Raw genomic sequence first — 26225 nt, 5'->3', positions numbered from 1 at the left:
AAGCACTGCACATTTCGGAGCTATTGAGAGCCAGCTGGGATCCTTGTCGCCCCTAGCAAAAACAGCCTCATCAGGTTAGATTGCCTTTCCTGGAGGGGTTCCTAGACTCCAATTCCGTGTTCCATCCATGACGTTCCGGCCGATAAGACTTATCTGTCTTTCATCCCTCCTCCTTCGACATTCCTTTGTGTACATATATAAAATAACTTACATGACAGGTGTTTTCCATTCTCATGTTTCACATTGGTGTCCCATTTATTCTTTTAAAATCTAGCACCCTATTTATTTAAAATACCCCTTCCTGCAGCAGTATTGTGACCGTTTTTCTATCGCATTACGTATGATATATATATTAAATAAAATATTGATTCTTTTAACGGCAGCAATACTAATGAAAAGTAACACAGAAAAAACAAAACAAAACAGGGTATAAAACTGTCTAGTTTATACAAAGTAACATTAACTGACATCATATACTTAAAGGATTTCCATTCCCTTTTCAGGGCAGGTCTGAAAAATTAGGTAATATACACTGAGCAGAAACTTGATTACGTGCATATAAGCTTTCCATGAAATGGAACATTGCTTGAGTAATCATCACGTGTTCCTACCATGCAATATAAATCAGGCGCGCAGATATGTAGAGATACCGTAAGTATTTAATTCAATGTGAGAATGAATGGAACAGAATCAGTTGATAGGCTTAAATTTTGGATGCAGAGTTGACAAGTAACATCTTTTCCTTTTGAGATGTAAACAGTGGTTCATGAGCTCCTATATACATATATAACCGAACATAACTACGGTCCGATTTGATCTGTATTAGTGGTGGCAAGTGATACAAAAGCAAACTAGACAGAAGACATACTCTGCTATGCCGACGATAATAAGATATATACTCAGATTAACCTCGGCGAACATCTCTCAAACATCAATAAAAAGATCTGTGAAAAGTTACATAACTTAGGATTCTATCTCCATCAATTTGGCCTCCTCATTAACCCTGCCAAATCAGCCCAAATTGTCTTTTCCCTGAAGCGCCAACCCACTGAAATCCAAGCTTCTCTAGACGGCATTCCCTTCCCAGTGGTCAAGATGCATACAGACTTGGGAGTCGTCTTCGACTATAAACTGAGCTTCAACCCCCACATTGACAAGCTCACAGCAAAATTCTGTAAAATGCGCTGGACCACAAAACAACAACTGCTCCACGTTAGGGATCTGGATGTGACTCGTCGATACGTATACACCTCAGTATACTTCGTCGTACTGTATGCCTCGGAAATTTTGGGGTCCGCGGCCCCTACCAACATCAAGCGCGTGTACTCCGCCGAATATTGGCTCCTTCGTTGGATCACGCAAAAACATCGTCGTCCACCCCAGCAAAGAACAACTGCGATGGCGATGTCACTTAATTTTGCCCGACTTCCAGATATTGTATTTGAAAAAAGCCTTGTTCTCACTGTCAAAATGACAACCGGAATGGTCTCAGAGCCAAGCATCTGGGAACTGTGTGGCTGGAGGATCCCTCTACCCGGACTGAGGTCAGCTCCCACGCTCACAGCTCACTATAACAGAGTAGTGCTCAGTGACCGCTTTCTCCCCAGGGAGATGCTCCCCACAATCCTTTCAACTGACGGCGACCTCCGTAGGTTTGGAGGTACCGAAGACAGATCCTTAAGAGCCTGACCTTGGCCAGGCAAAGTGCACATTGATAAGGGCAGCATAATAATGCCCAATATATTGTAAATAATGTTCAAAGCACGATGTCTTTATGAATGTGTTGTAAATAAAGTGAAGAATATCTTTATGAATATAAATATTAATATAACATAATGTAAATATGAATGTCTTTATTATTTCATTGTAAATACTGTCAAAAGCATATATCCTGTAAATAATCTGACACTGATTCTATTTTATTGTTGGCTCTGGGGGATGAGCCCGAACTTCGATGTGGGCCCTCGTCTCCCCAAGGCTATTGTCCAATAATCAATGTAAAACCCCTAGCATTGCTGCTGTGAAGGGTGTATTGTATATACGATGTTTGTATACAATAAAGATTATATATATATATATATATATATATATATATATACAGGGTGATTCACTACCAGTGCAACAAACTTGCAGGAGGTGTAGGGGGCACAAAGACAAATCGAAATCACATAGCATTGCAGGGTCCGAAATGCCTTCGTCATGCAGTAGAGGACGTTGAATGGGAGGTCGCGTGAACAGCGATCCCGCTGGAAGTCAGCATTTGCGAACCGTTTCTGTTGAAGAAACCAAGTAGCAAAAGTCCTCCGGAGTGGATAATCCACAGGCTCCAATGATTGGACTCGTTGCAGATGGTATGATCTCATTTGGTTTGTTGACAGTATCCTCCATACAGTGGATTGGGAAATACCCAATCGTTGGCCTATCGCTCGAGTACTCTTACTCGGATTGCCTTCTGCAAGACGTAGGACATTCTCCTCATTGTCTGGCGTCCTCATCGTTCGCTCTCGATTCATGGTACCGCTCGTGAAACAACCAGTCTCACGTAACCTTCTGTGCACACGTGCGAAAATCGTATGATGAGGAGCACGCCTGTGCGGGAAACTGTCCTGGTACAAGTTCAGAGCGGCGCGCCCGTTACAGTTTGCAGCTCCATACGCGAGGTGCATGTCGGCCCATTCAACGTTTGAATACTCGTCCATCCTATTGCCTCGGGAACCGGTTCGCAAATGCTGACTTCCAGCGGGATCACTGTTCATGCGACCTCCCGTTCAATGTCCTCTACCGCATGACAAAGGTATTTCGGACCCTGCAATGCTATGTGATTCCGATTCGTCTTTGTGTCCCCTACACCTCCTGCACGTTTGTCGCATTGGTAGTGAATCACCCTGTATATATGCTTTGAAGTGAGGAAAATCTGAAGGCTCCGAAAACAATTCTGAAAACGTTGTATCGGAAAGGCTGTTCAAGCCAGGCTAGTGCACTGTTCTTTGCAGAGTCATATACTAAATAGCATAATCCGGATGTGTTCTTATTAGTAATTGCTAGAGAGTGGCACTATCAACGCATCACATTTTAGAAGGTATTAATCGAAGGATGCTAATTTTTTTTTTTTCCGGATTCGTTTTATACGAGGGGCGTCGGAAAAATTTGTGGCCTGGGATGAAAGGTTAAGTAGTAGTAGTAATAACCCCAGGGGCTTACATCTGGTGAGTATGGGCTTGGCATACCCAGGGTGCTGAGCTGGATATCATCATTCTTCTCTTCCTTGGTGATTCCCTTTTATCTAAGGGGCTCACATCTGGTGATTATGGGCTTGGCAAACCCAGCGTCCTGAGCTGGATATCATCATTCTTCTCTTTCTTGGTGATTCCTTTCTACTTCTCTCTCTCTCTCTCTCTCTCTCTCAGGGGTTAACTTGGGATTTTTTTTTTTTTTTTTTTTTTTTTTGGCTGGTGCAGCATAAGCCTCAGGCTTCCTTGCACCATATGGATAATAATAATAATAATAATAATAATAATAATAATAATAATAATAATCTCTCTCGGGGTAGTTCGAAATTTTTTTTTTTGGCTGGTGCCGCATAAGCCTCAGGCTTCCTTGCATCATATGGCATAATAATAACAATAATAATAATAATAATAATAATAAAAGTAGTAGTGGCATGTGATGCAAGAAAGCAAATGTATGAGCTTATGCACCATCAGCCAAAAAAAAAAAAAAATCACACCATTCCCTCCAAATGCCTGTCCAGTTCCTCCTTAAATTTATTCAAACTATCAACTTCCACACGACAGATGGAAGTTTGTTCCAGCAATTAACCACCCGCTGGCTAACGCCAAATTTCCGCACATCTATTCTACCTCTGTCTTTTCTTAATTTGAATTTATGCCCCCTTAGGTTCGTAATCTGAACAAGTGGAAGAATCCCATCAGAATTCAGCGTGCTCAACCCATTCAAGGCCTTATACACCTCGATCAGATCACCGCGCAGGTGCCTAGTCTCCAGCACTGCAATTTGCAGAACTTAAGCCTCTCTTGGTAAGAGGATCCCTTCATTCCTCTCACTAATCTTGTTGCCCTTCTCTGTACACGCTCAAGTAAATCTACATCCTTCCTAAAATGAGGCCTCCAGACCTGTATGCAGTACTCAAGGCGTGGCCTGACCATTGCCTTATACAGAGGGACAATCACCTCCTTTTCTCTGCTAGCGAAATTCCTATATATCATTGACAAAACCTCGTGACCTGCCCTGGCAGCCTGTCTGCATTGCTCAGGAAACTTCATATCTGCCTGCATAATTACTCCCAGGTCTTTTTCATTTTCTACCACCTTAAGTGTAGTACCACACAGTTGGTACGTTTCTCTGGGGTTACTTCTACCCATATGCAGTACTTTGCATTTGTCAAGGTTAAACTTCAGTTGCCACTTCTTAGCCCATCTGCCCAAATTATCTAGATCCTGTTGCAGTAGCACACTGCCATTACTGTCATTAACAACCCTGCCAACCTTTGTATCATCTGCAAACTTCGACATTAAGCCTGATATACCTTCATCAATATCATTGATAAATATACAAAACAACAGTGAACATAACACCTATTGATTACCACCCTCTGTCTTCTTCCACTTAACCATCCTTTTATCCATTGTAGCAACTTACCCTTAATACCATTCTGCTCCAATTTGTACAATAGTCTTCCATGTGCAACAGTGTCAAAAGCTTTCCTGAAATCCAAATATATGATATCAAAATTATTTTTTGCATCCAGTTCCTTTGTAACCACATCATAAGTTCAGGAGCCTGGTAACATGACAGTGAACTGTTAATTTCAGAAGCCTGGTAACATGTTACTTTTCAAAATAATCCTCTCTGGAATCAGTACACTTTTGCTACCGATGCTGCAATGCGTTGATTCCAGTTTCGAAGAAAGTTGTATCTTGGCCCTACACGATTGCATCCAATGTAGTAATGATTGCCTGTCAGTGAAAAAAAAAAAAAAAAAAAAATGGATGCTAGCCAATTATTTTATACAAATTAGGAATAGATGAAATTCCAACGGCGCAAGATCTGTCAAATTAGGGTGGAATATCCAAGATTGCCAAGCGGTACTTAAATAGTGCAGCCATGGCAATGGCAGACTTGGGAGCCAGTGAGTTGTTCTGGTGGTATACGACTTGTTTCCTAAGTTTTCCTATGTGTTTGTCTTTGATATTTTCACGCAAGCACTTCACAAAATCTGCACAGTAGGTTCCTGTGGTTGTTGGGCATATTGGCCTTTCGGAAGTAACATTCCATCAGCATCCCAGGAAACTAATGCCATCGTCTTGCCAACAGAAGGAATTGACCTGGCTTTCTTTGGAGGGGAAGAAGAGCTATGTTTGTACTGTTTGGAGTGCTCCTTAGTCTCTGAAAATGATGTACTTATGTCTCATCCATGGTCACTAACCTCTCGGGCGCCTCCGTAGCCAGGTGGATAGGAGCAGCAGTGTGTAGCACACGCTTCTTGATTAGACCGGGGTTCGAGCCCGTGACCACCAAATACGGAGGATGCGGAAAGGTCAGGGAATGGCCACCGCATATTTCCGGAGCAATATTGCCTTAGTTGCTAATGCTCCTAAAAACCACAAAACAACAACAACTAACCTCTCAAAGAAATTTGCTGAATCTACTTCAAATGATGCAGATGTTCACTTCAACTTTTGTGATTTTTTGATCTACTGTCATCAACTTTGAGGCCTATCGCACTCACTCCTTTTTCATAGCAAGAATCTCTGTTATTATGTAGTACATACGTTCAGTACATACAAATAGATGCCCAAGACGCTGACAATGTACCGAAGTGTCACTCGTCGATCACTTATCACCAGTTGTTGACAGTATGTATGATCACCGGATCATGCATACTCTCAAAAACTTCTGGAGTGATGGATGTTGCAGGTCTTCCACCGCAATAGTCATCTTCCAGGCCCACCCTCCCTCATTTATATTCTGCTCCCCATGTTTTAACTATGGAACAGGAAGGTGCATTCCTACCCAATTGTGACCATATCCTCATGAATTGCCTTTGGCATTAGTTCCTTTTTCACCCAGATATCGGATGACTGCACAGCATGTGATTTTGTCCATCTTTCCTCATTCGCACGACTTTGTTGATTTTAGGACCTGTAATTAAAATTGATATTGTTGAAACTGCATGAAACTTGGTTATTATATTATTAGATTTTAGGCGCATCGGCGGCTAAGGCCATGTTGTCCGTGTACATTGTCTGTAAATTGCGTGTGTTCCGAAGTGGATTTTCTGTTTGCTGGACGAATAACATTCTTGGAGAAAAAAACCATGCTACCCTCGCCTGAGACCGAGAAACTCAGCCGCGTGAAAAAGACCCATAAAAATTTCTCCCGTCATTGACGGGATTCGAACTCAGGTCTTTTCCACCCGGTCTGGGAAGGGAAAGAGCATGAAACTTGGTAAATTACTATTTAAAGTGTTATAAGTACAGAAATATTTAATACTGTACCACGGCCGTTTCACGCTCAGCCCACGAACTTTTGAAAACTATTCGTACATGCTTCGAAAGTCAAATAAATCGCATGCTATTTGCAAAACGTATGATTTAACCCTCTTATATATTAGATACTCCACGCGTGAATTTGGCTTTTACAGAAATGCATGACTGCTGTATTTTGTTTTGATGGATGATAGCTGTTGCATGTTTTTCTGAGCAGTGGTTGTGTTGTTTGAAACTTGCAGTTGTCTTTATGTATATGGAATAAATTGAGAGTGACATGATATTAAAAAATCATTTGAAAAGAGATATGTTTACTCTAAATTCGATTGGTCAGTAGTTGTTAAAGAATAAGAGCAAAAAGAATGGGACTTAGTATCGAACCCTATGTTCCTTCTTCCTCTATATGATGCTGGAAAACAGAAGTTTAACAGCGAATTTCGAATACCCGATGTTGTTTAATGTTTTGAATGTCTTAAATAAATGTAAAGTACTACATATGGGAAGCAGTAACCCCAGAGTAACGTATCAACTCTGTGGTACTACACTGACAGTGGTAGAGAATGAAAAGGACCAGGGGGAATTGTGAAGGCAGATATGAAGTTTTCTGAGCAGTGCAGACGGTTTGCAAGAGTAGCTCATGGTGTCTTGTCAATGATATACAGGAATTTTTCTAGCAGGGATAAGGAAGTGATTATCCCCTTGTATAAGGCGATGATCAGGCCACACCTTGAGTAATGTATACAGGTCTGGGGACCTCATTTTAAGAAGGATGCAGAGCTGTTGGAACGAGTACAGAGTAGGGGAACAAGTTTAGTGGATGGAACAAAGGGTTGCTCTCATGAAGAAAGGCTTAAGTTTTGCAGACTACAGTGTTTGGAAACAACACACCTGCGAGGTGATCTGATTGAGGTGTATAAAGTGTTGAATAGTTTGAGCATGCTCAATGCTGATGGGATTCTTCCTCTTGCTCAGAATAATCACTTGAGAGGGCATGAATTCAAATTGAGGAAACACAGTTCTAGGATACATGAGCGGAAGTTTGCCTTTAGCCAGCGGGTAGTTGATTGGTGAAACAGACTTCCATCTTTTGTTGTGGAAGTTGATAGTCTAAATAAATTTAAGGCTGAGCTGGACAGGTATTTGGAACGAATGGTTGGATGAAATTGGTGCTTTTTTTTCTTTTTTTTTTTTGGCTGATGCTGCATAAGCTTGTTTTCTTTCATCATCTGCCTCTACTGATGCTAATACTAAGAGGGAAGGTTGCTTCAAAGTTCTGGATCTTGAAGCTCCAGAAGTTTCCTGCAATGCCAAATAGCACCCCCAGGGGCTCACATCTGGTTAGTATGGGCTTGGCACACCCAGGGTCCTGAGCTGGATATCATCATTCTTCTCCTTCTTGGTGATTCCTTTCTACTTCTCTCTCTTTCTCTCAGGGTAATAGGGGAAAAAAATTTTTTTTTTTTTTTTGGCGTGCAGCATAAGCCTCAGGCTTCCTTGTACCATATGGCTAATAATAATAAAAGAATAAAATGCCCTTTCTATATTGAAACTCACCATAACCGTATGTTCTTTTTTAATGAATGCATTACAGACATTAGATTCTGTTTTTATCATAAGTTGTGGAAAAGATTTTCGTTTTAAAAAGCTAAATTGATTGACAATGATCAAAAGTTGAGTTTCTAAGATTTAAGATAAATTGTTATGGATAATTCTCAAGAGTTTTCCAAGAGAGCTGAAAAGTGATACTAAGGCATACTTTGGGAGATTTGAAAGATCTTTCCTAGGCTTTAAGATTGTTATAATTAAATAGAATCTCTAGATTGTTATAATTGAATAGAATCTTTAGATTGCTATAATTGAATAGAATCAGCAATGATATTAGGATGGAATTTGGTGTACAGATGTGCAAGACCCACTGATTGCGCCAGGGAAAATTAGTCAACCGAAACTACCAGCTTCAGAGTGGCAAAGAGATCGAAGCCATGGCAGAGGGAGAGGCCTAGAAACACTTGAGGATAATGCAGGCTCAACAGTTACAGCACAAGGAAATTAAGGGATGCCTGACCGAAAAATATCATCAGAGGCTCAAAAGCCTGTTGAAAGCAAAGCTGACTGGAAGGAACACAGTTAAAGAACACAGTTTGTTAAGGACACTACTGATACTATGCTGCTGCAACAGGATCTGGAAAGGTTGAGCAGATGGGCTGAGAGGTGGCAAATGAAGTTTAACATTGACAAATGTAAAGTACTACATATGGGAAACAGTAACCCCAGATCAACGTATCAACTCTGTGGTACTACGCTGACAGTGGTAGAGAATGAAAAGGACCTGGGGGTAATTGTGCAGGCAGATATGAAGTTCTCTGAGCAGTGCAGACGAGCTGCAAGAGTTGCTCATGGTGTCTTGTCAATGATATACAGGAATTTTTCTAGCAGGGATAAGGATGTGATTATTCCCTTGTATAAGGCATTGGTCAGGCCACACCTTGAGTACTGTATACAGGTCTGGAGGCCTCATTTCAAGAAGGATGTAGAGCTGCTCGAACGAGTACAGAGAAGGGCAACAAGATTAGTGAATGGAACAAAGGGTTGCTCTTACGAAGAAAGGCTTAAGTTTTGCAAATTACAGAGCCTGGAGACTAGGCATCGGCGAGGTGATCTGATAGAGGTGTATAAGGCTTTGAATGGCTTGAGCATTCTCAATGCCGATGGGATTCTTCCTCTTGCTCAGAATAATCACCTGAGAGGGCATAAATTCAAATTGAGGAAGGACGGATGTCGGATAGATGTGCGGAAATTTGCCTTTAGCCAGCGGGCAGTTGGTTTGTGGAATAGACTCCCATCGCTTGTTGTTGAAGTTGATAGCCTAAATAAATTTAAGGCTCAGCTGGACAGGTATTTCGAACGAACGGAGGGGTGAAATGGGAGTAGTGGTTGTTTTTTTTTTTTTTTTTTTTGGCTGATGCTGAATAAGCTTGCTTTCTTGCATCATATGCCTCTACTAATGCTAATGCTAATGCTAAAGCAATAAGCACCTATGCAATCCCAGTGCTAAGATACTCCTTCGGGGTCATAGCCTGGAATAACAACGGGCTGGAGGATATTATGAGAAACACAAGGACAATGATGGCCAAGAGCCGCCAACACCACCCGAAATCTGCTGCGGAGAGACTGACAATTGCCCAGGAAGAAGGAGGAAGTGGCCTGATAGAGTTCATTGAGCAATAGAAGACACCAATAGTTAACCTGAAGGATTACTTCCAAAAACCCACAGCATCACTCCACCAGGCCATAAGGAAGATAAACAAGCGATATACCCCATTCAACCTAAGCGAGGAGTCCCCCCCTCCCCAACCAAGAAGTACAAACGAAGTTAGAAAGATGGGCAGAGGAGTCACTCCATGGCAGATACTACAATGATCTCCATCAAGATGACATAGATAAAATTGCTTCCAATTAAAATTGCTCACGATCGGGACCCTCTTCTCCGAGACTGAAGGATTCATGTTCGCCATACAAGACCAGGTAATCAACACCAAGAACTATAGAAAACACATCTCCAAGGGACCCGGAGTGTCCGATGACACATATCGACGATGCCACCTGGCCTCAGAAACGATCCAACACATCAGTGCGGGATGCAAGGTGTTCACCCAGACTGAGTACACTCATAGACACGACCAGGTAGCCACGATACTACATCAGAAGCTAGCAAGGAAATACCAGTTGATCGAAGAAGGTGGTGTACCGAAGAGAACCCAACCCAGAACCTGTCCTGTGACCGCGCCATAATAACGGATAGGACAATCCCACACAACAGTCCAGACATAACCATTACAGACAAGAAGAAAAAGGCTACCTATTTGATTGACATAGCAGAACCCAACACTAGCAATGGCCAGAAAACCAATGAGGAAAAAATCAGGAAGTACATTAAGCTAAGACAGGAGATCAAAGCGATGTGGCATATACAACAAGTAACGACCATCCCGATCATCGTGTCAACCACAGGTATGGTGCCAAAGGCCCTACATAACAGCCTAGCAGCAATGGGTCTCTCCGCGAACACTTACAAGGAACTCCAGAAAGTAGCAATCCTGAACACCTGTAGGATAGTCAGAGAGTTCCTCGACCAACAGTAACACCAGTCATAACAACACCCACCCTGTATACTTGGTAGCTATACCCGTTATTATTATTGTTATTATTATTTGGTAGCAATACCCGTCACGAGGTGGAATCCCAATCAGGGAGAAATAATATAAGAGCATTAATAATAATAACAATAAGATAGGTCAGTTGACCCAGTGCCAACAGGGTAACAGAAGTAAGAAATTGATTGGAAAGGTGAAGAGCATCTCCAAGAGAGACAACGTCCACAGCAAACATGAGACAAGAAATCAGAGAATAAGAGAATATTTGGACACACTGAAGCAGAACTTCTTCGCACTCAACAAGAGACTACACCGATACGAAGAGAGCTCCGAGAGGAAAATAAACAACCGAATCTTCGATGAGGACCATAGAGCCTTCTACAGGAAACAAGGTGAACATGTGAAAACAGGAAACGGACCACCCGAGAAGAAGACGATCAAAGAGTTCTGGGGAAATATCTGGAGCAGTGAAGTAAGACATAATAGCAGAGCACCCTGGATAGAAGTAGAACGGAAGAAAACGAAGCACATACAAGAGATGAGGGAGTGGGAGATTCGAGATGAAGAAATAAAACAGTCGATCAGGAACACCGACAACTGCCGAATCCCGGGAATTGATAACATCCACAACTACTGGTACAATAAGCTCACCTGCACACACAAGCACCTAGCAGAGCAGTTCACTCGAATGATAAGGCACAAACAATCCCGAAGTTTCTCACTGAAGGAGTCACATACCTGAAGCCTAAAGATGAAGATACAAGAAACCCAGCGAAATACAGGCCAATCACATGCCTCCCAACGATGTACAAGATCCTGACCAGCTGCATAACTAAGAAGATATCACACCACTTAGAGAGACAGAGCATAATGGCGGAACAGCAGAAATGATGCAAGTGATGCAAGCAAAGGATGCAAGGAGCAATTAACCATAGATGCCGCAGTTATGCAGCAAGCCTTCAAGAAGCACTGCAACCTATACCCGGCCTACATCGATTACCGCAAAGTCTTCGACTCCGTACCTCATAGCTGGCTAATAGAGACCCTGAAGATCTACTAGGTCAACCCGATGGTGACAAACTTCCTAGGAGCAACAATGGCGATATGGAATATCACCATTAAGGTCGAGAACATCACATCCAGGCCAACCCCATTAGAAGAGAAATCTTTCAGGAAGATGCTCTGAGCCCACTATGGTTCTGTCTAGCACTCAACCCGCTGTCCACCAGGCTCAACGGCAGCAAGTATGGATATAGCCTCAAAAAGGAAGAAAGAACCTGTACACCCTCACCCACCTGATGTACATGAATGACGTCAAGCTCTACGCAGCAACAGAGAAGCAACTCCAGCAACTACTCCGGATCACCGAAGAATTCAGCAAGGACATCAGGATGGAATTTGGTCTAGAAAAATGCAAGATCCACACACTGCACCAGGGAAAATTAGTTTGGCCGAAACTACCAGCTGCCGACTGGTAAAGAGATCGAAGCTATGACAGAAGGAGAGACCTACAAATACCTATGGTTGATGCAGGCTGAGCAGTTGGAACACAAGGAAATCAGGAAGTGCCTGACCGAAAGATATCATCAGAGACTCAGAAGCCTGCTGAGAGCAAAATTGAACGGAGGGAACACAGTTAAAGCCATAAACACCTATGCAGCTCCAGTACTAACATACACATTGGGGGATCATAGATTGGAGTAACACCGAGCTAGAAGATATCATGCGAAAGACAAGGACAATGATGACCAAGAGTCGCCAACACCACCCGAAGTCAGCAGTGGAGAGAATAACAATACCTCGGAAAGAGGGAGGAAGGGCCCTGATAGACCTGATAGAACAACTGAAAACAACGATAATTAAACTGAAGGATTACTTCAAGGACAACACAGCACCAATCCACCAGGCCATAAGGAAGACAGATAAGTGGTTACCCCACTCAACCTAAGGGAGGTAACCCCTCCCTCCCAGACAGTACAAGAAACGAAGTTAGAAAGATGGGCAAAGAAGACACTCCATGGCAGACAGTACAATGACTTCCATCAAGATCACATCGATAACATTGCTTCCAATGTATGGCTCACAAGCGGGACGCTCTTCCCCCGACACTGAAGGATTCATGCTGGCCATCCAAGACCAGGTAATCAACACTAGAAACTAGTGTTGATTTCTAGTGTTGAACACTACAAACTCAGAAACGATCGAACACATCACCGCGGGGTGCATGGTGATCACCCAGACTGAGTACTCTCATAGACACGACCAGGCAGCCAGGATAATACATCAGAAGCTAGCGAGGAAATACCGGATGACCAAAGAAATGTACCATACTACAAGTATGAACCCAAGGCAGTAATAGAGACCCGAACCCACAAGCTGTACTGGGACAGCGCCATGATAACGGATAAGACCATGTCGCACAAGAGACCGGACATAACCCTTATGGACAAGATGGAAAAGGCTATCTACCTGATTAACATAGCGGTGCCCAACACTAGCAATGTCCAGAAAACGTATGAGGAAAAAATTAGGAAGTACACGAACCTGAGACATGAGATCAAGGAGAGGTGCCGTATGGAAGAAGTGTCAACCATCCCAATCATCGTGTCAACCACTGGTATGGTACTAAAGAATCTACATAGCAGCCTAACAGCAATAGGTTTCCCAGAGAACACCTACCTACGAGGAACTCCAGAAAGTCGCAATCCTGAACACCTGTAGGATAGTCAGAGATTTCTTCGAGCGACAGTAACACCAGACATTACAACCAGCCTGTGTACTTGGTAGCAGTACCCGTCACGGAGTGGAATTCCCCATTCAGGGAGAAATAATATAAGAGCAACAACAATAATAATAATAATTGCCAGATTTACTATTTCCGGAAGGTTGCTGCAGGTTCAGTGGGTGTGAAGATTCTTTTGCTTTTGCGGGGCTCCAGAATTTCTAGTTTCGTTACTGTAAAAGGTCCACTTTATTTTTTAAATGGCTGCAACCTCATAAGCATGGAATCATGCTGGTAGTTGCATCCGTTAATGAGCAGATGTTGGGAAATATCCTGAGTCACATGACATATCGAAGAGCGAATTTGTATTCACAAGGTTGCCCAGGAAATATTTTTAAGAGCTCCTGAACTTTTTTTTTTTTTTTTTTTTTTTTTGTCTACAAGTGTCTCTTTTTCGGTTCAAGTGTCTGTTTAAAGAATTGGCTATTCGGCTTTTTCACCATCTGGAAAAGCGCGCACAGCTAATGCCTAAAGTAATCGTAACCTTGGGTTACGTTTCCGGAGCGAATTGGAAAGTATAAAACTTTAGTTTTTAAATAATATTCATATGAAAAACATATGAAACATTAGTCACATATTTTATGCTCATAAAATATGTAAGTCTTGAACTTTTCAATAAAACAAGAAAAGCGTTATGCGAGACTTGTATGTTGTTATAAGGTTTCGGTGACTTTCATATTGCGCTGTATATTCTCCCTGTAAATGATGCGTATTCTTGAACGATTTGTCTGCTTGATGAACGAAAACCCGAATTTCCAAGATTAAAAAGGAAAACGTGCAACCTCAACTGAGACTGACTAACTCTGCCACTTTTTGAAACAAAGCTCATAAAAATTCCTTGTCTGATTGATGCATTGGAACACGGGACTTTTTCATCTGGTGTTTGTAGAACGGTTCTTATTTGCATTGGGTTGCCTGCAATTGCCATAAGGATCGTGACAAGCCAGGAGATGATAGGGATAATTTTCTGTGGAGTGTCAGGTAGTAGTAGTAGTAGTAGTGGCATGTGATGCAAGAAAGCAAGTGTATGAGCTTATGCAGCATCAGCCAAAAAAAAAAAAAAAATCACACCATTCCCTCCAAATGCCTGTCCAGTTCCTCCTTAAATTTATTTAACCTATCAACTTCCATAACGACAGATGGAAGTTTGTTCCAGCAATTAACCACCCACTGGCTAAAGGCAAATTTACGCACATCTAATCTACATCTGTCTTTTCTTAATTTGAATTTATGCCCCCTTAGGTCTGTAATCTGAACAAGTGGAAGGATCCCATCAGAAATCAGCGTGCTCAATCCATTCAAGGCCTTATACACCTCAATCAGATCACCTCGCAGGTGCCTAGTCTCCAGCCACTGCAATTTGCAGAACTTAAGCCTCTCTTGGTAAGAGGATCCTTTCATTCCGCTCACCAATCTTGTTGCCCTTCTCTGTACATGCTCAAGGAAATCTACATCCTTCCTAAAATGAGGCCTCCAGACCTATACGCAATAATCAAGGCGTGGCCTGACCATTGCCTTATACAGAGGGATAATCACCTCCTTTTCCCTGCTAGCAAAATTCCTATATATCATTGACAAAACCCCATGACTTGCCCTGGCAGCCTGTCTGCATTGCTCAGAAAACTTCATATCTGACTGCACAATTACTCCCAGGTCTTTTTCATTTTCTACCACCTTAAGTGTAGTACCACACAGTTGGTACGTTTCTCTAGGGTTACTTCTTCTCATATGCAGTACTTTGCATTTGTTAATGTTAAACTTCAGTTGCCACTTCTTAGCCCATCTGCCCAAATTATCTAGATCCTGTTGCAGTAGCATACTGCCATTACAACCCTGCCAACCTTTGTATCATCTGCAAACTTCGACATTAAGCCTGATATACCTTCATCAATATCATTGATAAATACACAAAACAACAGTGGACCCAACACCGAACCCTGTGGGACTCCACTAATAACATTAGTCTACGAAGTGCAGCACCCATTGATTACCACCCTCTGTCTAGGTGTAGCGGAGGACCGGAGTTAGACGTAGTAGAGCTTGATGCAGAGAAGTTATATACAGTATGTGTTGATGCGATGGAGATAGAAATCGATTTCAAAAATTGTACGATGAAAACTGTTTTTAGACCCATCAACAATTTAGGCTATATTGCGCCGGAGATAATGTCTGTAAATTGTGTGTGTTCTGTTGTCGATTTGCTGTTTGCTTAAGGAAAATCCCGACTTTTTGAAAGAAAAACCATGCCCCTGAGACCAATTAACTCAGCCATGCTGTGAAAAAGGCTCATAAAAAATCCTCGCGTCATTGACGGGATCCGAACTCAGATCTTTTTCACCTGCTTTGGGGGAGGATGGTGATTATCCCAACTGTGCCACCATAAGGTAGAACAGCAGGTTTTGGTTTTTTCAGCTGTGACAAGTTTCAAATTGGACTGTGAATTCACATCCTGCGTACGTAACACTTGATAAACCTAAGAAACCAGTGGAGTAGGAGGAAAACCGGTAAGCCCTCGAAATTCCTCCAAACAGGAAAGCCTGTAATAAGTTTATTTTTTTTTTTATTCAGCATTTTTTTTTTTTTTTATTAATTTAGGAAAACTTAACATACGAAATCTAAAATTTGTGCAATTATACAGTATGTTAAATAGGCATTGCTGCTTGAGGCTACCGGAAATTTTCCGGCGGCCAAATCTGCCCCTGGCGGTGTAGAATACTAGTGGCCATTTTAAACAGAAAAAGTAACTATGCTTAATAATAACTATAACTTTAATAATAACTTGTAACTATGCTTAATAAAATAAGTTCGCAGTGATTCCATACTTTACGGGCACCTTAAACTAAGCACTATTTAGATTTTTCTCTTTTTATTTTTGGCATAGACTACATTATCATGTTAATGATTTTTTTTTAATTCTCAAAATTTTTATTGTATTGCCTAAGGTGGCACTATAGTGTGTAACGACTTTTAAATTGTGAACTTAAGGAAGCGAAGATGGCTACAAAAAAGCATGTGGAAAGTAATGCAATTCAAGAGAAATCTGGCCACAAAACTAAAGTTAATACAAAATTAAATCAAAGTAATAGTTCAGTATTTGTGCAGAGTCGCGAGTTAGAAACTGTAGGTGATTCTGTAGACCCATATCCCCTTTCTCCATTAGGTGCGACTCCTCGTACTCCACTTCCACAACGCTATCATATACTAGATGAGTCTTCCGTTTCCAAGGATACTGAAACAGTAAATAGTGGAAAAGGTGGACGTTTAATTTGTAGTCTTCAGTTTGTAAAGGAAGATTTACTTGTATCAGAAGAAATCAGAAGTAAGTATGATACTTTTAGCTTTCAATTGCATAATTCATCCACTTATGTCATACTTGGACTGTTCGTACCAATGTTGAATCCAGAGTGTTTGCAGCGGCGGGGGAAGAGAAGAATATAAACTAATAGGTAGTTAGTTAGTTATTTGGAGCATTAACAACTAAGGCCATATTTCTCCCGGGATATGCTGTGGTCATTCCCTTACCTTTCCGCATCCTCCGTATTTGGTGGGCACAGGCTCGAACCCTGGTCTAATCAAGAAGCATGTGCTACGCACTGCTGCTCCTGCCCACCTGGCTACGGAGGCGCCAACTAAGGAGTACATACACCAGGGAGGAAGAATGTAAACTTCTTGTATATTTTTTATTATTTAATATTTACAACATATGTATATGTTACAAACAAATCTGTATATTTATGAATGTTATAGTAAGAGAATATGAGAAATCAGAATAGCAAACAAAAAGAAATATTTATTATTAATAGTCTTACTATTATTAATTTATTATTAATAGTCTGACTATTAGTATGATATACTAATAGTCAGTTCATAAAAACCATATTACTGACAATCACAGTTTAATAATATGACAATCACAATAGTACTGACAATGTTTAATAATATTACTGACAATCACAGTTTAATAATATGAAAATCACCGATTAAAATTTGCAAAAAAATCATACAAATTATAATCAAACCTCCATATATTATAATAATCTTATTCTTCTTTGCATATGTATCAGTTGCTTAATTTATTAATTTTTCTGATAACTCATTTGGGTCTTTAGCATTAGCATTAGTAGAGGCATTTGATGCAAGAAAGTAAGCTTATGCAGCATCAGCCAAAAAAAAAAAAAAAAAATCCCACTTCCACTTCACCCCTCTGTTCGTTCAAAATACCTGTCCAGCTGAGCCTTAAACTTATTTAGGCTATCAACCTCCACCACAAGGGATGGAAGTCTGTTCCACCAACCAACTACCCGCTGGCTAAAGGCAAATTTCCGCACGTCTATCCTACATCTGTCTTTCCTCAATTTGAATTTATGCCCTCTCAGGTGATTTTTCTGAGCTAGAGGAAGAATCCCATCAGCATTGAGCATGCTTAAACCATTCAAGGCTTTATACACCTCTGTCAGATCACCTCGCGCCGACCGGGCTAACCGAGTGGGTAAAGTACCTGCCCGGCAACCCAAAGGTCGCGGGTTCGATTCCCGCCTCGGGCTTGGATCAAAGTACTGCAAAAACCTTGGGAGGTGCAATATGGCCACAGAAGCCGATGCGCCAACAACTACCAAATCAAAAAAAAAAAAAAAAAAAAAAAAGATCACCTCGCTGGTGCCTAGTCTCCAGACACTGTAATTTGCAAAACTTAAGCCTTTCTTCGTAAGAGCACCCCTTTGTTCCATTCACTAATCTTGTTGCCCTTCTCTGTACTCGTTCCAGCAGCTCCACATCCTTCTTGAAATGAGGCCTCCAGACCTGTATACAGTACTCTAGGTGTGGTCTTCTAAGCTTATCTTCATGCAATCTTGCAATATTACAGATACGCGATATTACAGAATGTATTGTTTATATTTGCGGTACACAAAGGAAGAATTAACCACAAGTAGACTCTTGCTGTGAAAAAAAAACAAATAAAGGGAATATGAAAATCATAAAGTGAAACTGTCGATGATTGAAATAGTGGCTGCAGTAGACTCTTCTCTCTGCCTAGACATTGTAGTAGTATGGCATGTGATGCAAGAAAGCAAGTGTATGAGCTTATGCAGCATCAGCCAAAAAAAAAAAAAAATCATCACACCATTCCCTCCAAATGCCTGTCCAGTTCCTCCTTAAATTTATTTAACCTATCAACTTCCCCAACGACAGATGGAAGTTTGTTCCAGCAATTAACCACCCACTGACTAAAGGCAAATTTCTGCACATCTATTCTACATCTGTCTTTTCTTAATTTGAATTTATGCCCCCTTAGGTTTGTAATCTGAACAAGTGGAAGAATCTCATTAGAATTCAGCATGCTCAACCCGTTGAAGGCCTTATACACCTCAATCAGATCACCGCGCAGGTGCCTAGTCTCCAGCCACTGCAATTTGCAGAACTTTAGCCTCTCTTGGTAAGAGGATCCCTTCATTCCCCTCACCAATCTTGTTGCCCTTCTCTGTACACGCTCAAGCAAATTATTATTATTATTATTAGCCATATGATGCCAAGGAAGCCTGAGGCTTATGCCCAGTGTTGCCATTTTAGCGGTTTTCCCGCTAGATTTAGCGGAATTGCTTCAGGTTTAGCGGAATTGCTTCAGGTTTAGCGGATAGCGAATTTTTTAGCGGGAAGAGTATAAATATTTAGCATTTTATGTATTTTGGCAATGTAACATTTATATTAAGAAATATTCATTTAAGAAATATTAAATTAATTGTTCAATTAATTATTTAATTAACAATAAAAATAATTCATAATTGAAATAGTAGGGATATCATATTTCATAGTTTTTTTTTATAAAGCGAAGAATCGGTTTTATATTATTCTGGATTTCCCTGAGGAGAACCCCAACAATTTTACGTAGTTACGCTCGCGGTCAAACGACCTGATCATTGGGTCATAGCTTTAAATTGTTGAATCAAATCTAAAAATGTGGAAAAAATTCTAATGACGCCTTTTTTTGAAACAGCGAAGGAATGGCATTGGATAATTTTTCTTCGTCGTATTTGTTTGGCTTCCAAGAAATGCGATCAGAATTACGGACATCTCTTTCAACGTTTCTAATAACCACAGAGCAATAAGTAATAAGAGTAATAAGTATTTCTAATAACCACAGTGTAATAATATCTTAGTATAGTCAGTCCTCGTATAGCACGATAGTTGTATTCCTAGAAACCCTCGTGCAATTCAAAATTGTGCGTTTAGTAAATCCACCAGCCGACAAAATCAATTCAAATATTTATACAGTGCCATAAACGATTGTGCAGATCCAAAAAAGATAGTTCATTCGTGTCAAACAAGGTGGTTATCCATTGAAGTTGCTATAACAAGAATTTTAGAACAGTATATTGAATTAAAAGCCCATTTTGAAATAACTCGTTTGACTGACAAATGTTATACTGCAGAACTTCTTTATTCAATGTTCAAAGATGAAAGTAATTTAGCATATCTTTTTTTTTAAAACCTATCTTATCTGAAGTACAAAGAGTAAACAAATCTTTTGAATCAAATACTGCCGATCCTACATTATTACTACATGATTTAAACATGCTATTGTCGATGATTGCCAATAAAATGTTTTTGCCAAATACACATATTGAAAGGATAGAAGAGGACATTAATAATTATTTAGACCCTAAGCCATATTTAGGTTACCAATTTGAAAGAAAAATAAATGAATTAATAATAAATAAACTTATCACAACAACAGATGAAATTTCAATAAGAGAGAGATGCCGTAATTTCTTGATTGATTTGTATCAATAATTAAAACAACGCCTTCCGGACAACATAAAAGAATTAGAAAAAATGTCATTAATCTCAGTTAACAATATATTAAAGCAACAAAAAGAACCACTGATAAATTTATTACAAAATTTAAAATTGTCTGAAGTAGAAATTGAAAAAATTGAGCAACAGTATATAAACATTACTCTCGTTAAATGGGAAAACATCAACAATACAATGAAGAGGTCAGAAGTTTCGAAATATCGAGATGAAAGCGGTAAAAATCCATTTAAAGAAATTAGCGATTTGCATTGGGTATTTTAATTTTGCCATTATCCAATGCAGATGTGGAAAGAATATTCAGCAACTTAAATCTAGTAAAAAACAAAACACGCAACAGAATGAGTGTTGGCACGGTTAATGCAATCTTATCAGTACGATACGGGCTCAAAAGAGTTGAAAAGTGTTGTAAAAATTATGTTTTACCTGAAGAAGTGCTTCGCAAAATAGGTACACATGAAGCATATGATGAGGAGGTATTGAATTTCGAAATTAATTTAGATTTTTAGATATTGATTTTATATTAAAAACAGAAAAATAAATAACTATTTATATATACTATTTGTTTGTTTGTTTTTATTCACTACAAAGTACAAACAAATGAAAATTTAAAAAATTTGGCGGGTCAAGTGCTAAAAATAGCGGATTTTGAGTATGCGGCTAGCGGGAAATATTATTAAGAGTTGGCAACACTGCTTATGCCGCACCAGCCAAAAAAAAATTCTTGAACTACCCCGAGAGAGAGAGAGAGAGAGAGAGAGAGAGAGAGAGAGAGAGAGAGAGAGAGAGAGAGAGAGAGAGAGAAATAAAAGGGAATCACCAAGGAAAAGAAGAATGATGATATCCAGCTCAGGATCCTGGGTGTGCCAAGCCCATACTCACCAGATGTGAGCCCCTGGGATTATCTACATCCTTTCTAAAATGCAGCCTCCAGACCTGTACGCAGTACTCAAGGTGTGGCCTGACCATTGCCTTATACAGAGGGACAATCACCTCCTTTTCTCTGCTAGCGAAATTCCTATATATCATTGACAAAACCTCATGACCTGCCCTGGCAGCCTGTCTGCATTGCTCAGAAAACTTCATATCTGACTGCACAATTACTCCCAGGTCTTTTTTCATTTTCTACCACCTTAAGTGTAGTACCACACAGTTGGTACGTTTCTCTGGGGTTACTTCTACCCATATGCAGTACTTTGCATTTGTCAAGGTTAAACTTCAGTTGCCACTTCTTAGCCCATCTGCCCAAATTATATAGATCCTGTTGCAGTAGCACACTGCCATTACTGTCATTAACAACCCTGCCAACCTTTGTATCATCTGCAAACTTTGACACTAAGCCTGATATACCTTCATCAATATCATTGATAAATATACAAAACAACAGAGGACCCAACACCGAACCCTGTGGGACTCCACTAGTAACATTAGTCCACGAAGAGCAGCACCCATTAATTACCACCCTCTGTCTTCTCCCACTCAACCATCCTTTTATCCATTGTAGCAACTATCCTAAATACCATTCTGCTCCAATTTGTACAATAGTCTTCCACGTGCAACAGAGTCAAAAGCTTTCCTGAAATCCAAATATATGATATCAAAATTATTTTTTGCATGCAGTTCCTTTCTAACTACATCATAATATCCTATCAGATTTGTCAGACAAGACTTTCCCTTAACAAACCTATGCTGTGTCTGAATTATTGCTGCAGTCTTGTCTAGATGATCCTGCAATGCATCTTTAACCAGTGACGCCATTATTTTCCCAGGAACAGAAGTTAAACTAACTGGTCTGTAATTACTCGTGTCACCCTTCTATCCCCCCGTTGTGAATTGGGGATAAATTTGCACATCTCCAGTCCGTGGGAACCTCCCCTGAGTCCAAGGATGCTCTCATAATTATGGCCAAGGGTTTGCTTAGTTGCTTTGCCACCTCCTTTAATATAACTGGATAGATCCCATCCATCCCAGGTGCCTTTCTTATGTTTAACTTCAACAATTTCTCCTCCACTTGTCTCCCAGTTATTACAAAATCATTAAGCACCCTGCTACAATATGATAACCTTCTGCCATTTTCATACCTTAATAACTCCTCATGTGTGAATGTAGATGCAAAATACTCATTCAGTTTGTTTGCTATCTGAGCAGAATTATCAACAGTGAAACCATCGATATCAAGTGGACCAATCAGATTCATCCCCTTCCTTTTAGAGTTTTTATAAGTAAAGAAATCCTTGCTGTTTTTCTTAGCATCTTTTGCCAAAGATATCTCGTAATCTTTGGCAAATTGTTTAGCCCATTCTCTGAAAGCTGAAGGCACTCTCTAATTACAATATTCTGAGGAGCCAATTCTGGCGAATCTATTCACGGCTTGCAACCAGTCATTGTCCTGTTTATGATATACAAACAAAGAATTAGTTGCAAGTAGACCATATGTGTGAAACACTATCAAGAGACGGTTTGTGTGAAAATAAAGGGAAGCTGAAAAAAACAATAAAACAAAAATGCCGACACTTGAAATAGTGGCTTTTAGTTACAATTTGTGCCTCTAGAAATATTGCCCATTTAATTATTTTGAAAATTTCTTGCCTTTTGAATTTTAGTGATTTTTTTTGCTGTGTACCACCTAATGAGTACCACACTTAGTTGATGTGAATTTTTGTGTTGTGTTTATTTGACACAAATTTATTCAATTCATGTTTTATAATTACAACGTGTAAACTGATAATATGGCCCATAAAGAGCGCAGTAAGAAGAAAATTTCAATTAAAATTAAACAAAAAATGTGACAAAAATTTCAACATCCAAGGTCTTTAAACGAATATTAAAATAAAAATTACAATTTTTCAAATGGAGGGAAAGAGGGGGGATTTTATTCCACTGGGAGTGAAACTAACCCCCATTCGCTGCTCCCTGGATTCAACACTGGTGTGGACACTTAATAAGAAATACTGTTATTAAAAAACAGATTATCCTGTTTAATCTGTAAACAGGATAATAAGATTATCCTGTTTACAAAGGAAGGTGATGATCATTACCTACAAGGTCAATTACACAATTTATTTCAGCATCTTAAACTGTTACACAGAATTCATAAATTTTATGAAATAAAAAAAAATGAACACAGTAATACTTTATTTCATAAGCATTGACGAAAATAGCTCTATACAACTAGTGGCTTAGATAGAAAGTTCCCCTTCTTGCCACTCAATGAATATTGAGTTAGATGCAGAGAAGCTTGCAGGGGCTTTTGGAATTAATGACACCTTTCCGTCATGTCGTTATGCCATTACGTATGGATACCAGTTGTAGAAGCGGTGTTGAATGCAACAATTTAATACAAATAGAATTATTAATTTCATCAGTAAGGAAGTTTCTACAACAGTACATAAGTGAACTTTTGCACCTAGTTGAGCCAAGAGGAATTCCAGTCATGTTATAAGTTAATTTAAGTATGGCTGTCTGATGAATTTCATAGCGGGAAGTTTCAATTTCTTCTGAAATTGAGACTTCCCATGGAAGTGTGATTTGAATTGTTGAAAAGTCAAGAGGAAGAGGAGTTAAGAGTCTCTAACGTTGTGGAAGTTGATAGCTTAAATAAATTCAAGAAAGAACTGGACAAACTTTTAGAGGGAATGGACATGTGAAATGGTTTTTTTTTTTTTTTTTGGCTGATGCTACATAAGCTTGCTTTCTTGCATCACATGCTTCTACTACAGTGGTTTTCAACCAGGGTGCCGCAACAACATTCTAGGGGTGCCACGTAATTTGTGTTTAAGTTACTTAAACTTATTTTTTTTTAAATTTATATATTCATTTCATTATAAAAAGGTGTATAGTATCTTTTTAATTTTGTGGTGATCTGTAATTGATGTTTATTTAGTACCTCTATATAAAGAATACAATTATACAGTATATATATATATATATAATTTGTATTATGAATTGTAATTTTGTTTATAGCTATATTATTGTAATAACTATCATATAACATGTTTTTTTAATATTATATATATATATATATATATATACAGAGAGAGAATCAGATCTAACAGGAAGAAAATTGAGTAGGGGTGCCACAAAATAAAATAAATTACTTAAGGGTGCCATTATTAAAAAAAGTTTGAAAACCACTGCTCTACTACTACATATTTATCAGAATCTGTAGGACGTTGTTCATATAGAAAATAGGTATAATGCTGTATGGCTGTTCTTTTAGTTTGACCTTGGTAGATTTAAATCCACTTATCTATTGAGGAATCAAATTCTGAAAATTTTCACTTTGCTATTGCTATTTGAAACTTGTGAAAAATTTACTTGGTTAAGTTTTCATGACATTTAACATTATATATGGATAAAGTTTTACTTTTTATGAGGTAATTGTAAACACCTAAAATTGCAGCACAAGAAGCACCTGTTCTTTAAATTTTTTGGTTAAGTTGTGATACTTTTAAATTGTGCACATGATGTGCCCTGTTATTTCAGAGTAATCTCTTTGATGCTGTATATACCAATTCTAGTGCTTCTGAAACTTTGGTAGCATCCTTGATGGACATTTTTGGAAGTGCTAACAGTTCCTGTGTCATGTTCTGAATAATTTCTTCAGTCATTGCAAATATCTGATTTTTCAAGGGGACCTTTAGCTTGGGAAACAAAAAATCATATGAAGCTAAATCTGGTACATATGGCAGTTGGAAGCCATAATGGTGGAGTACTCTGCAAGAATTTTTGAATGGAAAGCACAAGTGTGAGGTGGTGATGCATGTGCCAATTCTCTGAAGCCCACTTTTCTGATTGCTTTCTCCAACCAGCATCATGTATTTTCTGTAGAACTGCTTCATAGTATTCCTGGATCACTACTTTGCCATGTAGGACAAATCGTAATAAACAGTGCCCTGTCAGTCAAAATTATGATTAGCACAATTATCTTATTTGTTTCAGATTGTCTTGCCTTTTTTGGGCTTTGGAGGTGACATTATATTACATTGGTTGCTATAAGTTATATAGCATATTCAACTGAGAAAACTTGGCCTTTGTTTCCAAGTCATAGCTATAAACCCACAGTTTGTTGCCAGTGTTGCTGGAAGAAAACAATGTGTAGGTCAGAGCAGCAGCATGTTGACAAAGATCCTGACATGTGAGAACTCACTGATGATCACATTATCAGTGAGGGTGTGAAGCACAAACTTGAATAAAATGCAATTCATTCCCAAATCTTTTGTTAAAAATGTATCCCATGACAAGAAATGCCAATTTCACTAACAAATTTGTAGCAAAACATAGATCACTCATGATCAAACTACAATTGAATCATTGGATTTTGAATTTGAAGGGTGCCCAGAACAAGGATCATCTTCAATGGACAAGTGGTCATCAAAACTTTTTTGAGACACTGAAAAGTCTTCAAATGACACACATTATCTTTACTGAATGCCATTTTTTAAGGTTTCTTCGGTTCTGTTACACTTTAACCTAATTTGAAACAAAATTTGTTGCAAATTTACTTAGTAAAGTGACTCATTTTACTTAGAGAGAAAAATCTTTATTGCAACAACCTTTGATTTTAACTGGTTAAAAGGTTAAATAGTGTTGCACTTTCCCTTCATGGCTAAAAGACCAGGGGTTAGCTAGGTGTAATTCTGAATTTTTTTTTCTCCCCCTCTATGTTCAGGCTGAGCCAGTCAGAATAACTTTAGCTAATATATACTGCTGCCTTCATTGAAAAGAAAGCTAAATATTACCCTGTTAGCATGCCAGAATATCCTTTTAAGCCTTTTATTACGAATGCATTAATTTCCTTCTTACTTCTTAGATCATTATAAAATGTACTGAAGTTACTAATTATTCATTAAAATTTTGATGAAAACCTAAATAAACCTAACATAAATGAAAACCTATTTCATTTATGTTACTCACTGCAATTTCATTGTATGGAGTGCAATAATTAATTGCCTAAAAATTTTAAATGAG

General features: G+C 39.3%; 1 protein-coding gene across 1 annotated transcript in view; it reads left to right on the top strand.

Annotated features, from left to right (window-relative positions):
* Nucleotides 1–16273: 16273 nt before the first annotated feature.
* LOC150077495 (transmembrane protein 41B-like) overlaps nucleotides 16274–26225 on the top strand; it is a 69873-nt gene continuing 59921 nt past the window's right edge. The window contains exon 1 of the mRNA XM_090386139.1: nucleotides 16274–16764. Within this exon, the coding sequence (XP_090242265.1) occupies nucleotides 16440–16764 (325 nt within the window). The 5' untranslated portion in view covers nucleotides 16274–16439. The remainder of the gene's footprint in view (nucleotides 16765–26225) is intronic.

Source organism: Mastigoproctus giganteus, chromosome 12 (assembly GCF_048544385.1).
Source record: "Mastigoproctus giganteus isolate SK-2022 chromosome 12, ASM4854438v1, whole genome shotgun sequence".
NCBI lineage: Eukaryota > Metazoa > Arthropoda > Arachnida > Uropygi > Thelyphonidae > Mastigoproctus > Mastigoproctus giganteus.
This window is presented reverse-complemented; position numbering and strand designations above follow the sequence as displayed.